Raw genomic sequence first — 25,117 nt, forward strand, 5'->3', positions numbered from 1 at the left:
GGCTTTTTAAAACAGTTAATTTTGCGATCAGATTTTCACAAAAATGCTCGTATGAACGAAGCCCTCTTTCAAAATTCAGCTTCATAGAGTTTCGAGAATAGATAATGCTTTAATGAATGATTTGTATGAATATATGCTCAGTTGCACAGTCAAAGAGCTTTTGCTCTGGAAACCATATCATTAAAACTCGCTCCATTTGTATAGTAATAGGCTCAGCCTACGGCTGGCCTAATAATAGTTATAATAATGATTGTCATTTATCAAGCGCAAGTATCCTTTAAACAGTTCAAATGCACTTTCCGAAAGTATAATGAAAAAGATAAAGGTCTAAGATATAGTGCACAATCTAAGCACTGTATTAAAACCAATCTCTCGTGCCCAGTTGAAGCAGTAGCACACCTGTAATGAGAGCCAAGTCTTCAAAAGAAATTCATATCTTTTACGATTTTTTGGCACACGGCATTAAAATTACCTTCCTTCATTGACCCGAGCTCTTTCTCTAATCCATTGAGAATATCATCAACTAAAATGAAAGTGAATTTGTTACTCTACCAACAATAGATACCGTATTTTCCAACCAATGAGCCAATGTTCCGGCCTCAGAATTTTACCCAGAAATATCATTTAGGGATATGATCTGATCAAAAAATCACTGCCTGTAATGTATTTCATTCTAGGAAAAGTTTGCTTAACTGTTTTGGTGACCAGGTTTAGTTGTTCTTTTGACCAAAGGTGGAACGATTTAACACAGTATTTGCATAGAACTACAGTTCCGGGTGTAAACATAACGTATTTGATTTTCAGTTTTAAAATAACATACTACAAACTGATTTGTAAGAACATTTCATGATTCAATTTGGGTGGTCATTCCTTCAAATTATCTTGAGGGAATAATCAGATCAGACGATTGTGTAACACTCCATTAGGGTCGCCAATCAAGGTGTCAAACCTCCAGTCTTCACAGGAAAAATTGGATCATTCAGACAGATATCTCCCAGATGGAAGAATCTTTGAGTCTTCACTTAAAATCACAGTTTTCACTGCCCACTTTTTTTTAGCATATTCAACGATTAAAATGATAGTTTGCTAATCAGAGATTAACGTGTCCAGATATATGATAAACTGCTATCTTTAAAATTGTTCACATAAAAACCTGCCAGGGACTCATATATCTATCATTCAGATATAGATTTTGTGGTAAAATGCTTATGGTGACATCTCGCTGAGCCAGTCATATCGAGTTGAAGCCAATTTACCATAAGTGAGCATCCGGTCCAAGGTACAGACACATTTAGACTGGTCTAACCAGCAGTAGTGCGAACGTGGCTTTACCGCCCTCCAAAAGGATCACATTGAAATGCCAATAATTTCTGCTGTACACTATCACAGGCCTTGATAAGCCTCCATAGCTTACCTGATTTGTTCAAGGGTTTACTTTTTCCTAAATTGTACTCTGAAATAAGCCATTATACATTCGAATTAGAAATTTGTATCTGAAATTATACGTTATATAAGTACACATCATTACGTTATATCGGGAGCTGTTTAATCTTAATTTTCTATAACAGCTGTTGCAAAATAGGTATTAATTGAATCACTCACTGCTGTCAGTTTTGCAGTTGATTTTCAGACCCTCTGAGATAGAAACAAAAATGTGAATTCAAGATTATTTACCTTTCTGAAATATTTCCAGCATATTTTTCGAACCATCACCTTAAACAAAGATTATTCTAAATGTAAAGCTTGATTTCAAGATATGATTGATTTTCATATTTCGGTGTACATGCATAAACAGGCAATTGCAATTCAACCAGTATCCCTTGGCATGATATCGAAACCCTAAGACGGTACAAACCCCTGCCAGACTAGATCCACCATACATTTAGTAGTTGCATAGCATTGTTGTGATGTTGTCATCAGCCGGTCACGTTTCATTTCAAGTCCGGGTCATTAGGGTTCGTAAAATGTATACCCTATCAGATTCCACAAATGATATTATGTTGAATTCGGACAGAAATATAAGTTTATTTGCACTAGTTGATTTAATGTAGAAATGTCCTGTTTAAGAACTGATGAAGCAAATCGACCGCAACGCAAATCATCAAAAATCTTTTTGTCACTAGAAATGACTGTGCTGATGGCCTAGTGGTTCAATAGCGCATTAGAAACTGGAAATTTCTTTTTTCCATCGCGCAAGCATGTAAGTACGGTGTAATTATGAGTCAATGAAAATCGGATTGCGCCAAGACAAAGTCATTGAAATGAGATGTCATTTGATACCAAAAAAAACAATTTCATTCCAGATTCAAATACAACCTAAGCGTTTAATTTGGTCACTGAATCAGAATCAACTAGTCACTTAACAAGTTTCTTTATGTCATTTAATAATAATGAGTTTAAGTCAGTACAAGAGCTCTAAGGGGCACAATAGCCAGCCTGTCAGCTTTTTATAAAATGGTAAATGATGCTTTCTGTGGGTTGAATTGGTCAAAATAGACTCCCAGCTCGAAGTCAATCCCTCATAATTTACACAATACAATCGTGTTTTCATATGTAGCACAGGCAGTGACTGGAGCTGGCAGGAACAAATACCTCAGATAAATTCCCTTGGTCTTAATGATTTGAATGCGGAATAGAATTTAATTTTCTAAAATTTGCCCAATACAACCAAATTAAATTGGATTTGATGTTTTTATTTGTTCAATAAAGTTAAATTGAATTGGATTTGACATTCTTTGGCAGAATAAGATTTGATAGAATTTGCAGTTTGAGCACATGGCTAATTAGCATATCAAGGTCACCAATACGATCCGAGAAAAAGCTATTTTCCCAGACATTGCACAATTGTCAATGATATTTTCTGTAGTGCAAATAAAAATATTCCTCCCAAAAACCAAATCAACTAAAGATTTCACAGAAATCGATCTTGAAATACAATTTTAGATCTTTAAATAAAACCCGGAAGTAAAGCAGTAGACGATACCGTGGGTTCAAGTGAGCACCTGCTGATCTCTGCGGCTAAGCCAATCATAGAGGAGTCTTTGCTTTAGTGATTGGCTTTTTTAAAACAGATATTTTTGCGATCAGATTTTCACTAAAAATCTAATATAAATCTTAATGAGGTTCTCATTCAAAATTCAACTAGATTTTTGAGAATGGATAGTGCTTTCATTAATGATTTGTATGAATATATGCTCAGTTGCACAGTCACAGAGCTTTTGCTCTGGAAACCATGTTATTTAAATTCACTCCATTTGTATAGTAATAAGGCGCGTTCACACGACGAAATTTAGACCAGTCTAAATTTGGTCCAATTTAGACCGGACCAAGCGTTCACACCGGCAAAAATACCGTTCCAAATTAGACCGGTCTAGTTTAGACCGGTCTAATTTGGCACGGTCGAAAAGAGCGAACCAGGTCCAGCCCAAATTTTGGACCGGTCTAAATATGTGTGTGTGGACAGAAACTGGTACCAGGTCCGGTCTAAATCGTAATTCTGAATCTGTGCAGTAGATGTCGCAACCTCTGCGGTAGCGTGTAAGTCCAGTTTATTAAGTTTTAAATGCTTTTATTACCGTTTATATAATGGGAATGTTTGGAGCGTAATTCGTATTTGTATATCGTGATCATCATTCGTTTTACTGCCGTGCTTTGAACCGTGTTTAAACGACATAGAGTTTCAGCGTGATAGAATAAAATCGAATTCGCGAAAATGTCTAAATCTGACAAGAGGATTGAATTGGTCAAATGAAGAATGTCTTGCTATACTTCGAATCTGAAAGCAAGACTTCATCCAGGCGCAATTGATTATTTAGCAGATGGCAACATCTTGTGGGCCCGGTGACAAGCGATTTTATCACCGCGTTTCAAAACGCCGTGTGAACGCTCACCAAAATTTGGTCCGGTCTAAATTTGGACCGGACCAGGTACGGACCCATTTAGACCGGTCTAACTAGTTGTCATGTGAACGCGGCTATAGGCTAAGCCGACGGCTGGCCTAAAAATCAAAAAACATCTTTTGATAAAAATATCTCCGATCAACACACCTCAATGACGATTGAGAAATGAAATAATATACAATGGAGATGAAATTAGTCATTAAAGTCGGAACTCATTTGACTCGTATGATAACCAAGCTATTCATTTCTACATATATACATTTATAATATCAAATTAATTTTTTTGAATGCACTGAAGCGGGAATCTCATCCAGTTTATGTGGATCACTTAATATGTGTCGCCATATTAGAATCTAAACAATGTGATATTTGAATTTTCTCAAAACTTCTTTCATTTCGCATGTTGACACAGTTGCAGATGAAATCCTGTATCAGTGCTTTGAGCTATATTTCCATCTATTTTCATGAATTGGCTGATTTCCAATTATACAAAGGACAATCCGAATAGGGCTATTGATTTTCCTGCGTACTTGGTTAATTCGGGTAGGGATTTGTACTGTGGCAGAGGCTCGATGCCATCTAGTATGAATTTCTACTGAGGGAGGATGCGGTTTAACTAGCCTACACCTATGTATATAATTTGACAGAAGCGCACTTACCACCAACTAAATGAAGACGTAACTGGTTATTCAGATAAGATCCTGATGAAATATAATAAGAAATATACTCAATAGTCGTCCCATGTAAGAAACTAATTACAACTTTTTTAAACTGGAGGCTGTAGCAGAACAAACAGAGGATGACACATGACAGACACACTAGGAATATCGTCCACCGATACGGGTATACATAGGGATTGTTAATTATCAACAATTTTGAAGGCTGTGGTTAAGAAACTGAAGAACTGGAAAAAGGTTTTATTTAATCCAAAATTAATTAATAGTCACCCATTTTGTAACTATGGCCACCATCAAGAAGCCTTGTTTTCTTTACTTTATATATGTTCCATTGCATGAAAATATGAAAGTTGTATAGAAGAGGAATGATGTATTTCTAGTCAGTGTTGTCATATCGCGGAATCACAGAATCGCGGAATTTTCCAAAAACACGGAATTTCTTCATTTTCATTATGAATAGTAACTGGGGTTTTCCGCGGTGATACCCCTCGTCGGACAAGGCACCGCACGTGTTTCAATTACCGGTAACCGCTGGGCCTAGATGTGATAATTTATTACAATCGTCATTCAACAAATAAACGATACTTCCCAACGAGAAAATGGAAACCTACGTCGGCAATTAATCTTTCAACATTGACTGCTAACCCCACAGCGACTTGTGTATCTGCTTATGATACCACTAATAAGCCTTTAATCAATTCAATTAATGCAGCATTGTAAGATCGATATAATAAAAATGGTTGATTTAGATCACCGTATTTCATCTGGTCATATTAAGACCAAACTGAGGTATGTGTTCAAATGATCAAGAGAAATATCCCAAATGATCGGACGAAGATAAATAGACATTATGCGTACTGGCGTACTGCATTTTTCATGCGTGTCGTGCATCTTAATTGTGATTTATGCGTGCGTGGTGTATCAAGAAAAGGTTGAATGATAGAAAAATTATTAAATGGTTTCCTTTTTTAACTCCGTTATTTGTGAGGTGAAAAAACCTGGTTACTATTTATAGTGAAAGTGAAGACATCCTAAGTTTTTTAGGGCAAAAATTTTGTCAGATTTAAAGGAACACTAGTTGAAAATAATAACGCCTGTTTGAAATCTAATTTCTTTCAGCCGCCTTATGAGCAGCTCTGCAAAATTTCGTCGATGGCATTCTATTTTGGTGCAAAGCTATTGCAAAAAATAAAATATTTCATTTTCTTGATTGCGGAAAAATGGAAAGTTTTCAGAGATGCTTCCTCCTCAGTGACCTATATATATATATACTTGTTCTACTTAGACTAAATTATATAAACATGCTCATATTGATTGGTTTCCATGAATTGATGATGTAGGGGAAATAGATGTGACACACTCGATTAAAGAAGATTCAATTTGTCGAATAACTGTTTTGCTTTCCATGTGAGGGGCCAGATGCTGAAAATTTCGTTAAGAGTTAACCAGTGTATAGTTGACACAGTGACAATTAAAAGTTCATTGTTACTATGGTATCTACCTGTCGTTTATCTTTAATCAACCTTTTAGCAACTGGCCTAAGAATATTATCTATAAGAGAGTATCCTGTTATAATTGGGTAGGCAAATAAATATATAATACGAGTTAAATAGATGCACATGGATATTCAGGAACTTTTGCCTGAAGGTATGAAAATATGTTTCACCAGTATTACCAGCCATAAAGTCTGGTTAAATGTGTCAATTGTGCACAAAATGCATAGAAACAGACATTCGACATAACGTACCACGGCACGAAACCCTGCCTAGCAATCTCAAGCGCACAGGTACATGCACATCACATTGTCTGTGATATAATTTCTGATAGCCAGAATAATGACATCATCTAAGATGCGTGTGTATCTGCGCATCCGGGATAATCAGGCAGGTTTTTGTGAAGTGACAATGTCTCGCCTTGCCATCAGGTTCAAGGCAGAGGAAGAATGGTCACACTGTATTTACAGTCATATTTGGACTACGGAAAAAGGCCGCTTCACTTACTGATTGGACCACTTTCAATTCTTCGTTCATAATCAGGATAATCTGAAATATTTCAAAAGAAAAATGTCAGTTCCACCCATCTGTCAACCACCTGACCAAACGAACCACACTTTTATCTTGTAATATAATTATCGGTCAATTCAGGGGCAGATCCAGGTTTAGACACTGGGATTCTTAAGTTGTAATTAATCAGCTGTGTAGAAAAGGCAGAAGACTCGAGGCAAATTTTTTCGGGGGGGGGGCAGGGGGGAGATGTCTACAATTTAACCAGTTAAATCTAACATTTAAAGACATAGAAATTACTACTGATTTTTTTTTCAGAATCATTTGGCCTAACGGTGTTAAAAAATTATATCTGAGGGGAATCTCCCCTGGATCTGAAGGTTAAATGTACGTACGTACCATTTTGCTTGGGAGTTGACAGTGATTTTTCACAGGCTCTCACTGAAAAATTGTTGATCATTATTATCTGTGGCGGCAGAATGGGATATGATGCATGTACCATATGCAATTATACTACAACACAAGAGATCCAAGGACACCATACCTACTTGTTGAAATACTGACAATCTGACAAGTTTTATATAAAACACCATAAAAAAACTAGTTATAAAAAGAGGCCCTTGAAGCTCCATGGCCCATGAAGCTGGGCCTTGAAGCTTCAGTTATGATTTATGTATAACCAGGTGTTTTAGCATTGTTGAAGAATAGTAACCAAGATTTCAAACCAGTATCTTTTATCTGTATAGGACCAGAGTAACTTAAACGTGGCGTCACCGAATTTCAAGCATGTGTTTGTCTTTCCTTGTAGAAGGGCACACAGTATGACTCTATAATTTCAATTTAGTCAGCAAACAAAACAAGTCCAAAATTTAATTAAAGGATCATGGGTCCAGTAGGATCAAGATTTCACATCTAGATGGTTTGGTTTCGCATGCTTAATTCCGTCAACACATGAATAAATTGAAAAGAGGATGCAATAGCTCAAGTTTGCTGGACGTGCAAATTCTATGTGAGAACAATTCCCCTCCCTAGGCTTACTAAAAAGTTATTCAACTTTCAATTAAATGTATAATATCATTTGCCAGTGACGAATCGAATAAAGATTACCCTAACCATAATATGAAACCGACAGAAAGAAACCTTCAGTGGAATCTGTACCACTATGCAAGTGTCGCACGGCGCACATGTTAGTTTTTATGATGAATTGACAACCGACCTTCGGGATCACGAAACATAATCGATGAAATGAACCAAAACTGAATAATAAAACTTATAATATAAGTTATTATTCAGTCTTTCTTCATTGTATCACTAAATGAATGATAGGCTGAGGTGATATTATAATACCTCAACCTATCATTCGTTAAGCCTTTAGTTTGGGTAAGATCAGCAATTGTCCACTTCGCAAGGCAGCGATAAAACCCCAGCGGTTTATTTTACTTACAAGATTTCTTTATCATGGGATCGACGTTTATAAGATTATCAACATAATATTCTGAAACAAGAAACGAAATTCTTAATACGGACTTTCCTAAATTTACATGAGTATGTTTAATCAGAATCAAAATTATACATTGGTAGACGTCTAGATTAGAGATTATAAGCAGAACAAATGAAAAATAGTGAAAACTATTGGATCGAATTCAAATGATGGGAGAAGGCTGAATTTTGACAGACAATTAGATCGAAAATAAGGACAGAAAATATCAAGAAAAAAATGTCTTTTTTTCGAATTATGAATGGAAACGCATACCTATCTTTGGCATGAAGTTTTTGGCAGAAGTTGAGAGAAGCGGTGCTCCAAGTAATCAAAAAAGCCTAAGTTGTCCCCTGTGATTGAATCCAGAAGTTTTCATGAAAATTAGTCTATTCATTGATACGATCACACACAACTGCATGTTGATTCATCATGAATATACATGGAAGTGGGTTTCCCCACGGACTCAAATAGACACTCCACGTTCATGGTGTGATGATTTCTATACATGTACACTGTGTACGAAGTTTGTTAGACAATTTTTCGTAAATTGAACAATATCCAAGATTCACTCCCCTCTTTCCGAATTTTTCTCCCTTCTATGAAATTCACTGCTTTTCACGGCCGTTGAATCATTAACAGTTTCAAAAAAACCTTTAACTAGGCCACACGAGGTTGGTTTTTCATATACATGCACAGATCGATACACCACATAGTAGCGAGTATATGTGTCAGGCACGTGTGTGAAGCATGAATATACGTATAAGGGCATGTGTTCTTCCGAAACGAAATGGAGTTCCAACAACAAATAAATAACTAAATTGAAAGTAAGCAACGGATTCCAATGAAATTCAATAGGGTTAGAGCATTGAATGTTTTAAAAGTTCTGAAGAGAAACTAAGTCTTGTTTGGAAGTTATTTTGTACCCAAGGAAGAAAGTTTCATATGTGATAACAAAATGGACTTCGCTAAAGCGTAAGTCCGTAAGCGTAACTCCATAAAAAGAATGCAATGAGTGACATGGATCAGTTTTCTGCGGCCCATTTAAATAGGCCAATAGGGACTGCATACCTACGGTCACGGTTACAGTAAGCTCATTGTAACCGTAACCCTCTATAGATTTCCGAGTTTGAGCAATGTTCGCCAAATGGATAATTGTAGTGGAATCTCAGATGGAATATTTTCCTTCTCAAAAACAATGTTGCTATTAATCCTATTGTGACCGGATTAATTTTCAAGAATGTAGCACTCGGACTCCGAATCAGCATTGGCAATATAATGACTTTCATAGGAAAAAGAATATGCCAAGACTAGGAATGGGGACTACACGACTGATGGCCACTGGTTGTGTCACAACTGACTGAGGTGATATCATTAACCAGTTTGATTGCATAATTGGCTTACAGAGTTATTGATAAAGATAACTTCCTTTCTACCGATTTGATCTTATGTCATCCATTGAAGAATTTCAACTTCATTAACCGAGAAATGTTTACATACCTAACGTCTTTTTATTCGCTAAAAAGTAATCAATAATCTTTCGTAATGGCATTATCATCACGGAATGCTCAAACTTAATTTTATAAATTTGCGTGGTTACGATATATCTTACCTTTTAAACCCAAGAGCTTATGATTCATCAGTTCAACTGAAAATTGAAAGCATACATATTGTATCCTATCTAAATGAAGCTTTCAGAGGCATGATGAGTATGATTTCTACATAGATGAGGACAACTAATGAAGTGTTATGACGCGACAAACTATCATTGCCTCTAAATATCTGCATGCTTAGTAATACCTGGTACATCCACTAAGGTAGTAAATCAATTTCTAGAAAATGATTGCTTCTTTGGAGATACCAGTTTATTGAGTAACTTAATTTTGTAAATTTTCATCACATGAACTTACGATCACTGAATGCATACAAATTCTCTTTGGATTGTCTCAGCAAGTTACCAACTGAAAAAAAAATTATCCAGCCAAATGCAATTGACGTATAAGGCATCAAACTTCATAAATGTAACAGAACTCACAAATTTCCTTCTTGTGGGTTGATGTGTGCTCTTCATTATCTTAAAGATAAATTTTGTTTTTGAAATGCATTAGTTATTGTTCTATTTTTAGTTAATCTATTAGGGGTTGGCCTATCTAGTCATTTATTCAGCGAGTCTTGAGGAAATAACTCTGCTGAAAGTGGCATTTTCAAACTGTCTGAGCAGATGATAAATGACATGAATTTTCAAAATATCCGTAAATGTACGTTCAATCGAAATCTAGAACATCCTATATTGTCACCTGGCATACTAAAAGATCAACTTTTTGAATGCAGTCAATTATTTGTAAGCAAAAAAAAATCAATATCATTAACGAGGAGTCCAGGGACACCATGCTCAATTTGAATGCAGTCAATTATTTGTAAGCAAAAAAAAATCAATATCATTAACGAGGAGTCCAGGGACACCATGCTCAATTGGGGAGTGGTTTCAAATGCTCAACAATCTAACAATTTCAAAGTTCAACGCCCCCTGGTGACCATATTCAGAAACCTTGAAATTCACCACAATCATAGAAAATATCAGCAGCTACAATTTTGTAATTGATTGTGATATCAAAATATGCCTCATTACCAATTCAATATGGAAACTAGAGTAATACCCGTGGGAAACCACGGGTGATTTCCTTTGGCCCAGAACTGTTCAATTCATTCGCAATGGAATTAAGTCACGCCATTTAGAATCTATGTGTCCATGCCCATGGAGACCCCATGAGCTTTGATGACCTGTACCCGTAAAGACTGGGAACTATCGGAGGTAAACAAAATATGTACGGAGCTACACGGGACTCAAACTCCTGACCCATCAGAGGTAAACAAAAAATATGTACAGAGCTATGCTGGACTCGAACTCTTGACGCATTGGAGGTAAACAAAATATGTACAGAACTGCGCGGGACCCATCAGGTGCAAGTCTTGTGCTCTACTAACTGGGCCATAGTGACTGCATAATGATACTGTACTGAAGAATTGTTTTGATGCAGTAAGAGTCAATAATTAGAATTCCTGCTTACTGATTGGCTGAAATTTTGTCTACCTCCGTTTGGCCCCCCTATAAATACTTTTATACCCGTTGCATTAGTTAATACAATGATTGACTACCACACAAAATTTCGAGGCCCAATTCTTCCCCATGGCGACACAATTTGATACATAGTTTCGTATTAATATATAGACTAGTGGAAAGCCCATGGAAACCACGGGTGATTTTTTTTAAATGTGGTACTTCCAACTTATTAGTTCATTGTACGCAAACTGAGTAGGAGCATTTTGTGGCCTATTATGTGGTGTGATCACCTGTGCCCATAGAGACCATATGGGATCTCGCGACCGACTTGACCTGTGCCTGAGGATACTGGGGCCCTTAATCACATACTGAAAATTTCTTCTTCCCATGGAGGCCCAAGGTAATAGAACTATAGATAGAAACAAATATGTTAAGTACCAATATGATCATCTCATAATGTATATGTATGAATTCTACGCAGTACTGAAGATTTGAACACGCCTGAAACAGCACTATTGATAGCAAACAAATATGTTAAGGTCCGGCATGATCATTTCATAATGTATGAGAATTCTACGCAGCACTGCAGGTGCAGCAGGTGCAGCAGGTAACAGGTAAAAAAAAACAAAATTTTCAGTCACACACGCTAACGCCTCAGCCCAATACAATGCTGATTAGAGTTGTGAGTTTGTTGCTTTGAACCCGCAGCAGTGCCTCGTAGGTTACACTAAGTGGGTCAATTGCTTTTTTATTTACTATCATCTGTAACATTTGAAAAACCGTATCGTGACGCGGCAGCTGGGTCATAAAGGCAGCAGTAACTCGTACTGTATCAACTGACAACTCAAGTCAGTAGCCGCTATGCCAGCAGACCCATACGCCCTCTGTGAACAGTAGGAGATTACGAAAAATTTGGTAAATGGCCCACCACATAAATTCCAGAATACATTTCCATCGGAAACCACGCCCAAGCGATAAAACACGTCGAGATAATGCATAAAAATATGCATTGGAACAAATACGATAAAGAATTACTACGATATTGTATTATTCAACGCCCCCTGGTGGCCATATACAAAAACCAATGACCTAGAAACTCACCACAATCAAAGAATACATTATAAGCTCCAACTTTCTACTTCATTGTGGTAACAAAATATGCTTAGGTATCAATAAAATGTCGAATAACTTTTTCCCACCTACGAAGTAGAACTGATAACACCAATTGCGTCATAATTGGCTGATCAAAAATACCTGTCTCAGATATAAAACATCCCTTTCCAAAGTATACCCATCAGCAATTGCGATTAGAAATGGCAAACGAGTAGGAAGTTACAGGATTCAGAATTCAGGCCAAAATTGACACTTTTGGGCACTTAAAAGGACAGACATCTTGAGTCCAATTGACCAAATTTTTGTTACGCTGATGGAAATTCAAATACATACGAAAGATCAATGTAATTGACCAAAGCACCTTCAAAATGTCCCTCAAAAAGTTCAAAAACGTGTAAAAATTGCTAGCTGATTTTGGCGAACAACAATGGCTGCCAGTAGGCCATCTTGATTCTGAAAGGGCCAGTTTTTGGGCTAAAGATGTGCCTAGGGTAGATACATGAGTAACCGAAATATCAAGACATTACATTGAAGCATCTTCAAAACTTCCCAAAATAACTGGATTCCATCTACGGACGGACGGACGAAAAGTGAACGCAATAGCCCGCTGGGACTAAAGTCCCAAGTGGGCTAAAAAGTATTTAATGGTATAGATTCAAAGATAACCACTGTAAAGTAATCAACCACCTCTGGAAATCCAAAATTGTTGATGTCAACGATGTTTTGGATATTCATTGATAGCAAGAAAATTGGATGCTTGATTAGTAAAACATGACTTCCGGTGTTATTGGAAACTAGAATGTAGCAAACGACATGTAAGGATGATAGCACCAGTTTGAAATCATCATCCCAAACTCAGACATTATGTTTCTTGAGAAATTCAATTAAGGTTTGAAGACTGTTTACGAGAAATGAAAGATGCATATCAATCACCTCTTTCAAAAGCCAAAGAATTCTCTCTCTGCCAATTTCATATTACATCAATTACGGAAAATCGATAGAACTTTGCAAGCCGTACAGCAATAACGGAAAATTCGAGATGAGCAGCCATTCAACATAGCAGCCATTTTGTACAATGGGTTTATAGCACTTTCATTTCTCTGTCATATCCAAGTATCATTCACTTCTGTTTTTTGACGTTTCACACTTGTGACTGCACTGCACCAACAATTAAAAGTAAAACCATACCGTTGCTCGTTTCCATGGTAAGATCATTTGATTTCTTGAAATGTTTTTTTGCATCCGTCATAAGCAGTTTTTTCACTATAGAAAGGAAACAGATAAATAACTGTAGCAAATTTCCTACGATAAATGATGTGGTTTGGCCTTCAATGCATACATACATAAATATTTTAGATGTAATCTGTATTGAAAGCAAAGGCAAAACCAACTGTGAGGTCACATGTAGGTACGCAGTAAAAATGCCTGAGGAAAAATTTCATTGGTTAAAATGTCCCAAGAATGGGACCCCTTCATTCATACGGGCCAGGGAGTAAATTGAGAAGCTTTTTTGCGCAAACTGTGCGAAAATATATGAAAAACACCCAAAATAACAGAGTTCTCCGGGTCCATTATGATTTTTGCAAAAACAGTTACATACTAACAGAACAGCAATTTGCTTCCATTTTGGCACATTTTTTATTATTTCACAAAAAGATGAGATTGGATTTATTACTAATTATCATTATTTATTACCTATATTCACTTTTTTGTACTACAAAATTCATGACTTGGTTTCTCATTTAGCGACTCCCTTTATCCTCTACAGAATGACTCCACTTCGCCGAACACATCAGTGGTGGATCCAGGAAGACACTCTAAATATTTGGATGGATATATGAAAGCTGTGGGTACTGGAGTTTGTAATGGGTAGTGTAGTGTGATCTGTGTGCATTTGTGGCCAGTACACAGATCACATTGTTCAATGGGGTTTGGTCCAGGACTCGCGAGATTTTCAACAACACGGAAGTAACGTGTAATAAATGATGACTTGAATTGCATGACTACCTACCACCTCTCATTATTGTTGGAAAACTAAACGTTCGGCACAGACTAAAAATTAGTCACAACATTTTAGAAATGGCCAGAATTTTAACTTAGGTTCTATCTCATTTTTATTTTACAATTGCGATTGGTATAATTCTTTTTTAAACGGCCGTTAAGGCTTCATGTTTTGTCTGCAATTCACTGCAAATAGTTACAACACTTGTCGTACATGTGGTACGTAACTGGTAGTGAATCGGTGCACCACAAGCACTCTAGACATACTGCTTGCCGGTGGTGTTTTTATGTAATTTGATGTTTCAAAATTGCTGACAATAGCATCTGAGAGCACCTAAAATTTCAAATTTCTTTAGGGAGGACCCCTGAATCCCAGCATCGGGCTGTTGGCCATCAGTAGACACAAAATTACTTTGAGTGAGCAGTACTCAGATTTGACTCCTAGATCTACCACTGCACACAGCTGGGTGATATATTCTATTCTATTCGAGAGCAAGATGAGACTACCCTTCGCATTAAATATGCCTACTATTCACATCATACAATTCATGACCTCTCACTGATCGACTAAGAATCTCGCAAAGATAAGTATCATGCAGTACATTTCCTTGTTTTAATTTGGATTTTTATCGGAGTGTATATTAACGTTTCTTGTGGATGTAATATTGTTTAATAATGCTAAATATAATTCTCTTGTAAATAAATCAGCCTGATATTGATATGTGAAATGGGGCATCAACATCGATGAGTTGTTTGTATTAATTGGATTAGGTAATTAGTTGTGCTCAAAAGTAATATCAGTGTCACAAACATGTCAGTGTCAAAACATGTCAGCAGTACTCATACAGTAGTACTCTCTCCATTACATATAAACAAAAATAATGTTAAGCACACAGTTTTCTAGTTGGAGTTGTAAAATAGAAGTTGAAAATAAATCATCTAAATTCAAGATCATGACGTTATTTCAATGATGAGAAAAGGACAAGATATTCACGTCATGACACTGGTGGAGAACCCGTGGGCAGTTGTAAAACTGTAACTGCCCGATCCATACCTCTCGAAGCTAGAAGTTGCCCAAGTCAGGAAAATGTACCAATCACGTCGGAATAGCAGTTTCAACAGTGTATATAACAATGGTAGAAGAACTTTCAGGAAAAAGAAGTGCTTCTCGTGTGGATTTTGAGTCTGGGATATATGGTATCACAAGGAACATCAGTGCTCAGCAAATTCCAAGAGATGTTACAATTGCAGCAAAATAGGACACTATGCCAGGGTATGTTACTCATATTGGTTTTCTCAAGGCGTGGACTGTACGAGGAAGTCAAAATTTCCGTTACAAAATTGTGTTGTTAATTGCGAACAAAATCAGACTATTGTTTCTGTTTCGAAATGTGATGCGGCAAACCAGACAAGTGAAGTTATAAAATTTGAAAAAGAAATAATGTGCCAGTCAGAGGTTTCAAATATTAGTGTTCAGACATTGCCGGTTAAACACTTCCAAAAGATTAAACATAAAGCGGTTATGTGTGACATTGAATGCGATTGTAAATTAGTGAATCGGGAACTACAGGAACTTAAAGAAAATCAGTCGGTTTTGGAAAATAAGTTACTCGAATAACAAAATCAGTTAAAATTTGTGGAGCAACAATTGGATTAAGCGGAAGCTGAGTTGAATTGTTATAAATCTAAGGAAGTTCAATGTGCACAACCATGTAAAACAACCTCTGAATCAGACTCAGACTCCGTCCTAGAGGGATTCCCGCGTTTTGAACTTATGAATGAGTGTAATACGTTTCCAGTGTTCAAACCAAAAACTTACAAAAATATTCGAGATATTTATGTTGAGGTGAATTTGAAGCCATTTTCAGAAGACACTGTCTCTGATCTTAGAAATGAGTATGAAATCAATTTTCCAGAATCTGAATTTGAGTTCCTGAGAGAAATGCTAACATCTCTGTCGATTTCTGATGTGCTTACTGAGTTATCAGTGCAATTCGAAATTCATTCCTCTGTATTCATTGTAACGATGCCAACCAAAAAAAGTTCATATCTATTACCGGAGGAACTCGCAATTCGTTATTTACCGAAAAATCAAAACCGTAAAATTTTCTTGGAGTACGACGTGAAACGCTACAGAAAAATAATTCAATAATATTCGTTTTAATGATTCAAGACTAAAATATTAAACTCTTAGTGAGAAGTTCTGCCGCAACTTTTGGGGCAAAAGTTTTCGAAGAAGGGAGGTGTATCATGCAGTACATTTCCTTGTTTTAATTTGGATTTTTATCGGAGTGTATATTAACGTTTCTTGTGGATGTAATATTGTTTAATAATGCTAAATATAATTCTCTTGTAAATAAATCAGCCTGATATTGATATGTGAAATGGGGCATCAACATCGATGAGTTGTTTGTATTAATTGGATTAGGTAATTAGTTGTGCTCAAAAGTAATATCAGTGTCACAAACATGTCAGTGTCAAAACATGTCAGCAGTACTCATACAGTAGTACTCTCTCAATTATATATAAACAAAAATAATGTTAAGCACACAGTTTTCTAGTTGGAGTTGTAAAATAGAAGTTGAAAATAAATCATCTAAATTCAAGATCATGACGTTATTTCAATGATGAGAAAAGGACAAGATATTCACGTCATGAAATAAGGTTGAGCACATTTGCTTGATGATATTTTAAACAAATTTAATCTGCTAAATCACTTATATTTAAAAAAGTAAAGAAAATTTGATTACACCCCTTTGGAGGCTACAGTGCTTTTCAGAGTGACTATCAGTGGACCTGTTCCTGCAGCCCCTTGACGGAGAAGATTGAAAGGTGCATAACTCTCGTTACGCTCGAGTGAAAAGAGTTTTCAGTTCTAGCATGTGAAAACCAATTTTGAATTCCCACCAAGAGGTTTATTGTATAACCTACCATCAAATCTTATCAAGTGGTTGCAACTTCTACAAAACTATGCCGCACGACTAGTAAGCAATTCAAAGAAACATGCTCATGCTACTCAAAAACATGTAGAGTACAGTTACCATTGGCTGCGTGAACACAAAAGAATTAAGTGTAAAATCATTGATTTTTACTAATGAAATTTTTCGTAACCTGTCACCAACCCAACTAAATGAGCTGTTATATTTTCTCCATGACATAAGCACACTGCCATAATTTTCTTAAAGTTCAAGTCACCTCTAAATAGAATATTGTGTAAAACCTATTTTCTAAAAGTGGTATGTGTATAAATGATAAGTGTGTTACTAATTTTGATTTTAGCCATCACTGAGAAATAAGAGTTTAAAGCTCGATATTTTCACGAGTTTGCCATATACAGCAGGTGCGCTTTTGCTGTAAAAAACCCACGCTTGCTGATGTCATTGTAGTCAAACACACATTTCCACGCGCGTTGTACCACTGGAGAATAAAAAACTTTTGATGCCCTTTATGAATCTTTATTAGATAGATTTTAAAGCAATCCTAGTGAAATAAGCACTGTAAATTTGAAATAATCCAACAGTTTCAGTCTCTAATCCCGCACCACATGATCACCATTCCTAGCGTATTTAATCCTTTTAGAAGTTGTTTAAAGGCTGGCTTATGTTGACAAGCAACGCGACGCTTATCGATGCAACTGGGTTTAGCGCCGATTAGCAGCAACTAGTGTCCTACGAGAGGCAGCCAGTTGCAGCTCTATCGGTTTAACATAAGCCGGCTTGCGACGGCAACCCGACGCCTACCGACTCGTCGCAAGCAGCATCTGGCTAGTTGCCCATGTTCTACTCCGGCCTACAGTAGGCAGACAGTTGCTTTCGATCGCAACCGACATAAGCTCATCTGCGACGTGACGGAACTCAGCGCAGGGGTTCCAGCCAATAAGAGACTGCATATACATAATACAAATTATGACCGCTAGTTAGCGTCATTCGTAATTAGCCATAAACGCAAACCAAACCTTCAGCACGGCAGATGACTGGACCAAAGATCTAGAAACGAAATTGGTAGAATTAAGGTGTGAGCGGTCATCTTTATATGATGTTGCTAGCACAATGTATTCAGAATCAGAAAGATAAAGATCTTAAAGATATAGCTTTTCTAATAGAAATATATTTCCCAATAATTCAAAATAATTTAAATTCATTCTCAAAATGCTTATCACATGACCATCTGAGCCATTGCAGTTGCTAGTAATCATAACCTACATAAGCAGGATAGCAACTGGCAGGATCTCGTATCCCGCTAGTCGGCCTCAGTTACTGGGAATCAGAGCGCAGTCAACATAAGCTGAGCTGCGGTCGCGGTTGCTCTCAGTTGCATCGGTAGGAGTTGGTAGGCGTCGCGTTGCTTGTCAACATAAGCCAGCCTTAAGATTCCTAAATTCCTTCTGATGATACTGTTGATACTGTTATACATAATACAACAAACATACAATGGATAGCCAGCAGAAGAGCTGTGAATAAAGCAAACAATGTTGTTTTATAGATTTCATATATAGGCTATGAGTTTACACACGTGTGTGTTGGTTTGGCACAGATGACGCATGATTGTGGCGCTAACACTCAGCTGCATTCGAGATGCATACGCTATATAGGTCAATGATCCAGTTTTTTAATTTTACTGATTTAAGACAAATAAGTGATTTTTTTTCTATAAGGCTGTTCCCAGGTTGTCATTTATGTACTTAACCATCATTTGGAAAGTAAATCTCAAAAAGTAGGAATTAGAGGGCACTTGACCTTTAACATACGCATTTTGCCTGAAGACTTGCTTGATCGGTCGATTTCTCCCTGGTGAGTTTTCTTCTATTTGACACTTCAATTACAGAAGTCAACCAACATACAAAGTTGATCTAGGCCCGCAGTAAAAATGTGAAACGTGCTACAATCCTAAATCATACACTCTCACTTGCTATCACTAATTAGAATAAGTAGAGCCAATTATGTTTAGTTTTTTTGTCATGTATTGCATTAACAATCAACACTCGCATAGGCTATAGACAAACTTCAAAATATAGACTCATATTCAATAGAAACTCAGCAACCATCCTTCTAGCATAGGACACAAGATTTCCCCCTGTAAAATTTTTTCTGTTCTTTTTACCTCAAGCATTTCTACCTGCATTCATAATGACATTGGTACAGAACATGAGTACAGGAATAAATCAAACATATTTACACTTTGGCCCATCACTGTCTTTCCTAATGTATCTATCCCAATGTCGTAACGGGATTTCTAACTGAGGATCTGAAATGAAAGAGATATACGAAAATCTGTTGAATCTTTAAATCATGAATTAAGAAGGAAATTTCTCATTAGGACTGTCTTATTAAAGTTGGTTCAGCCTGATATCATAAGAGCGGCATGAACGATATTAACAAATTCCATCTTGTCATACTATTTACAGATTAGAAAGGGCTAATACTTTTTCGCGATAAATCCTTAAGTGAAGAAGACTTGATATGAATCCGCAGATTCATTTCACAAAAAAATTGTTTCCTTTTAATACTTGATCAAAATCAACCGGATTTGTATCAAATATTTACTTTAGTTTTAAATGATCATTATACAACTCCTTCAAGTTCAGGACCAAATGAAATAATCATGCTGTATGAAAAAACTATGCAATCATGAATGCGGTGGTGTATTTCTATCGTGATTAGGTTCCAGGTGAGGGGCCATTTGAAAATCTGTGAAACTAGATAAAACCTTCAATTTTGGAATTCAGCCAACCAGTAATGCCATACCAGGTTTCATAGCCTCAAGACCAACCAAAATTTAAGGCCATTCAAGCCCATTTGAGTAGCACTTTCAAGGCTTTTTGCCCTCAAGAAAAACCTTTCGACGATAATTTGTCCTTACTTCATCCATTCAATAACAATCAAAACAGCTTTTTCATTGAACCACTGCTTACCCAAGTTCACTAACATTCACTGACCATGATATGCCCAATTCACAGCCAACTACAGCAACTTAAAGAAATTTGGTAATTTTTGAGCCAGAGACCAAATGCCCATACTAATGCCTTTTTAATTAGCTGGAGTACAGATTTTCCAGCAAAATATGAATGGACAAAAGGGAAAAAATAAAATATAATTTCTTACGATCACAGATCTACTAAAGTGGAAGGCATTACAGCTTCCTTTTACTTCGGTTGTTATCTACACAAGATCTTGGAGCGGAAAAGAATTTCTTAAAAGTGAAAACGGTTTCGGTTGAATTCATATGATGACATCTTTTGCAAATAGGCCTAAATAAATCGAAAATTGAGCTAGAAATATCATGAAAAAAATAGGTTTTTTTCTGAATTAAATCTAATTGAAACACAACTTTTTTCTTGATGTTCTTGGCGGAATTTCAATATTCAATGCCCCCTGATGACCATATACAAAAACCAATGACCTTGAAACTCACCACAATCATAGAACATGTCATGAACTACAACTTTGCAATTGATCATAGTATCAAAATATGCCAGCTACCAATATAATAAGGAAATACTATGTTATTCTATTCAACGCCGCCTGGTGACCAAATTGAATAACTAATGTCCTTAAAACTCACCACAATCATAGACGATGCCATGAGCTACAACTTTGCAATGGATTGTGGTAACAAAATATGCATTGGTACAAATATAATATAAAAATACTTAAGATATTGTATTATTCAACGCCACCTGGTGACCATATACAAAAACCAATGACCTAGAAACTCACCACAATCATAGAACACGTTACAAGCTACAGTTTTCTAATTCATTGCGGTAACAAAATAGGTATCAATATAATGTCGAAAAACTTTTTCCCACCAGGAATGAGTACTGATGACACCAAGATGGCTGCCAATTGCGTCATAATTGGCTGCTCAAAAATACCTGTCTCAGGTATAAAACATCCCTTTCCAAAGAATACCCATCAGCAATTGCAGTGAGAAATGGCAAACCAGGACTCAGAATTCGGGCCAAAATTGACATTTTTGGCACAAAAAAGGTCATAGGACGGCCATCTTGAGTCCGATCGACCCAATTCTAGTTATGCTGATGGACACTGGGGGATCCAAATTTATACGAAAGATCAAGGTAATTGATCGAAGCATCTTCAAAATTTCCCTCAAAAAGTTCAAAAACGTGTAAAAAGTGCTGATTTTGGGGAATAACAATGGCTGCCAGTCGGCCATCTTGATTCTGACAGAGCCAGGTTTTGGGCTGAAGATGTGTCAAGGGTAGATACATGTTTAACCCAAATATCAAGACATTACATTAAAGCGTCTTCAAAACTTCTTAAAATAACTGGCAACATTTTTAAAATTCAAGGCCCAATTCAATTTCTAAGATGAAGTGCTGAATCAAAGGCTTTTCAAGGCCTTGAATTTCAAATTGACAATTGTTGATTAATCACTTTTGTTTTAAATTTGTAAATATTGGGTTTCAAACTTGTATAACCTATGGGCTCATAGCATTAATCGTAGATTCATAAAGTGCTTCATGGTGAGATTTTGCATGGATTCACTGATTAGGACGGTTAGAAACTCTAACTATTCTTGAACACTTGAAAAGTCGTCCCCCAGATTTGTATATTCTCTCTTGATTTACCTTTATCATCCAATTCCGATGAATTCCTGTTTTTGATTGTTCTCACCAAGCGGTTTATTATCAAAACTTCATCTGAAGGGGAAATCCATACAAGTACCAACGATAATTAATCATACATAATTCAAATGAAATTTATTGCAAAATCGAACACTCACGTTGATCTTTACTGAATTCATTCCAGCACTCCTCGAAAAATTGCTGATCATCATTTTTAATTTTAGACACAACTGCGGAATAAATAAGATGAAATATAAACACTTAGAAAGATATGTCTGATATGTTAAAGAGTCCTTCCCAAAATATACCCATCAGATTTTTACAGAAAATGGCAAAGCATCAACCGTGATCACATGGAGATGATTCGGTCGGATTCACTGTAACCTTCTTAATCTGAGGCACCATGGGGAGATGCAAATATACATGAAAGACAAGGATAATAATTGATTCATGCTTCTTTACAATATCCTTTTGAAAACTTCCAAATGTGTTACTAGGGGTCCAGGAAGACCATGTCCACTTGGTGAAATGATATACGATCTGACAACTCAACAGTCCTCAGGTGAAGATATATGAAAACCAATGATCTTGTAACCCTGCACAACAATGTCATATGAACTACAAATTTCCAATTGATTATGGTTACAAAATATGCAGAAGTAGCAATATAATATGGGAAATTGTATTTACATGTCATTCAATATTCAACAACTCCCCTGGTGGGGAGAACAAAAGACTCCAAAAAACTCTAGTACGTCCTAGGAGAGTGCTAACAATGATCAAGTTAAAATCATTTTCCTCAAAAACCTTTCTACACAATCTATGTATGACGTCCGACAAGACTAAGATAGCAAACGATCACGTAAAAATTAACCCATTAGCACTCAAGCCGCTCGTATCCGCCCAGCCTATTACTCCTCAAGCCGCCCAAATCTGCCCGGGCACATTCTTCATATGCTGATAGAAAAGAGTTATAGTGGGATTCAAACCCAATAGCTTATGATAAACTACACACCTAATTCCTCGAAATACCAAACAGAAATCAACCCCCTCCTATTTCAATTTCTCGAGTATTTCGAGTTTGAACACGACACATCTGAGCACTCACTTCAAATCCAGGTAAGTTTGGAGAATTTCGGGGGGGCCAAGAGGACATGATTTTGGTGGCCCACCTCATCAAATCTTACATCATATGAAAGCCTTGACTATTTACTACGAAATAAAACGAACTTGTAATGCATGGAAATAAACAGCAAATGAGCTACTGAGTATCGTGATGAACTTGGATTTTACCTTGAATTTTCTGAGGAGTCATTGACACTACATAGTGCAATTCCTGAGTGTTAATGGGTTAACTGATCGTAATACCCGTCAAATATGTTATTTAAAGATTCATTTCCAAACTTTACCCATCACTTCTATTTCAATAAACAAAACCATTCATTAGCTCAGTAGATCACAGAATGCAGGGAAAAATGACCTTTTGAAGCACATAAAAGCTCACGAAACGGCAACGCTCAATTTCTGTTTTGCTAATGGGCCCTAAAGAAAAAGATACACATACAAAACACCATGTAAATTGGTCATAGATCCTTTAACTTTCACATTGAACATTTTTTAAATGTGTAAATTTTGGCGATTTTGGTGAATAACAATGGTCATTTTGAACCTAAAGTTTCTTTGTTCATGACTGTGAGCATTAATTCAATTCCATTGCTTTCATAAGTATCAGCTCTCGGCCATTAGTACTGAAAAAGTCAATCCAGGTTTTTTGGGATGAATACATGTGCATTTCTTGCCTGGTCCAACCCTGTGAATAAACAGCGAACGTCGACCGGGACTTGATTTTGGTGAACAACAATGACTGCCAGTTGACCATCTACATTTTGTCTGGGCAAGTTTTTAGGTCGTAGAAATGTCTAGGGTATACATGCATAGGCCCTAAACCAAATATCGAGACTCTCCATGGAAGTGTCTTAAAACCGTCCAAAAATCACTGGAATCAGTGGACGGATGTACAAATGAACAAGATGCTAATGCATCTAAGCCTGCTTGGTCAAGGGCTAAGTGAAGTCACAGTTGGCCATCTTCAATGATATCAGTGGCCTAGTTTGGTCATGCAAGTTTACAAATTCATATGAAACATCAAAGCTCTATCTAGGAATTGATGACCAAAATCTATGATATCATATAGGCTAGTTGGCCATCTTGGATGATATCATGACCTAGTTTGGTCATGTGATAGACAATTTTATCTCACATTCTCATATGACAATAAAAAACTCTACATGGAATATCATATCAGTTGATAGCCAAAACGTGCATTTTCAGAAATATTGCCATATTGGATGACATCCTGACCTTGATTAGTCATATGAAAAGCCATTCCATTTCACAACTAGGGGTCCAGGGACACCATGCCCACTTGGGAAGTGGTTTCAAATGCTCAACAATCTAACAATTTTAATATTCAACACCCCCTGGTGACTTTATAAAAAACCAATGACATTGAAACCCACCACAATCATAGAACATGTCAGCAGCTACGATTTTGTAATTGATTGTGATAACAAAATATGCCTCGTTACCAATATAATATGGAAATACTAAAGTACTTTACTATTCAACGCTCCCTGGTGACCATATGCAAAACCCAATGACCTTAAAACTCACCACAATCATAATACATGTCATGAACTACAACTTTACAATTCATCATGATAACAAAATATGCCTAGGTACCAATCTAATAAGGAATAGGGCCTACTAAGTTATTCTACTATTCAACGCCCCCTGGTGACCATATAGGATAACTAATGTCCTCAAAACTCACCACATATAGGTACAAACATAATATAGGAACACCAAGTTATTGTATTATTCAACGCCCCCTGGAGGCCATATACAAAAACCAATGACCTTGAAATTCACCAAAATCATAGAACAGGTTATGGGCTACAACTTTCCAATTGATTGTAGTAACACAATATGTTTAGGTATTAATATAATGTGAAAAAACTTTTTCCCACCTTACAATGAATACTGATGACCAAGATGGCCGCCAATTGCGTCATAATTGGCTGATCAAAAATATCTCAGGTATAAAACATCGCTTTCCAAAGAATACCCTTCACAAATTGCAATGAGAAACTCCACAAAATTCTCTGTAAAAAGTACTGATTTTGGCGAACAACAATGGCTGCCAGTCAGCCATCTTGATTCTGACAGGGCCAGTTTTTGGGCTGAAGATGTGTCCAGGGTAGAGACATGTGTAACCTAAATATCAAGACATTACATT

At 36.6% G+C, this 25,117-nt stretch overlaps 1 protein-coding gene across 4 annotated transcripts in view; it reads right to left on the bottom strand.

The window, feature by feature from the left end:
• LOC141907862 (uncharacterized) overlaps window positions 1-25,117 on the bottom strand; it is a 71,977-nt gene that overhangs the window by 31,245 nt on the left and 15,615 nt on the right. For 3 of the 4 annotated variants that reach the window (XR_012619546.1, XM_074797608.1, XM_074797606.1), the window contains exons 3-17: window positions 21,978-22,049; window positions 21,823-21,894; window positions 19,407-19,475; window positions 13,419-13,493; window positions 10,092-10,130; window positions 9,967-10,017; window positions 9,669-9,704; window positions 9,557-9,574; window positions 8,024-8,074; window positions 6,979-7,020; window positions 6,577-6,618; window positions 4,559-4,600; window positions 1,675-1,713; window positions 1,415-1,453; window positions 473-523 (exon numbers count right to left, since the gene is read on the bottom strand). Coding sequence is in view for 3 of the 4 variants with exons in the window: in XM_074797608.1 (XP_074653709.1) it covers window positions 473-523; window positions 1,415-1,453; window positions 1,675-1,713; window positions 4,559-4,600; window positions 6,577-6,618; window positions 6,979-7,020; window positions 8,024-8,074; window positions 9,557-9,574; window positions 9,669-9,704; window positions 9,967-10,017; window positions 10,092-10,130; window positions 13,419-13,493; window positions 19,407-19,475; window positions 21,823-21,894; window positions 21,978-22,049 (738 nt within the window). In the remaining variant the exon portion in view is untranslated. The remainder of the gene's footprint in view (window positions 1-472; window positions 524-1,414; window positions 1,454-1,674; window positions 1,714-4,558; window positions 4,601-6,576; window positions 6,619-6,978; window positions 7,021-8,023; window positions 8,075-9,556; window positions 9,575-9,668; window positions 9,705-9,966; window positions 10,018-10,091; window positions 10,131-13,418; window positions 13,494-19,406; window positions 19,476-21,822; window positions 21,895-21,977; window positions 22,050-25,117) is intronic. The other variant, XM_074797607.1, reaches the window with a different exon arrangement.

The sequence above is a fragment of the Tubulanus polymorphus genome, chromosome 6, assembly GCF_964204645.1.
Source record: "Tubulanus polymorphus chromosome 6, tnTubPoly1.2, whole genome shotgun sequence".
Lineage (NCBI taxonomy): Eukaryota > Metazoa > Nemertea > Palaeonemertea > Tubulaniformes > Tubulanidae > Tubulanus > Tubulanus polymorphus.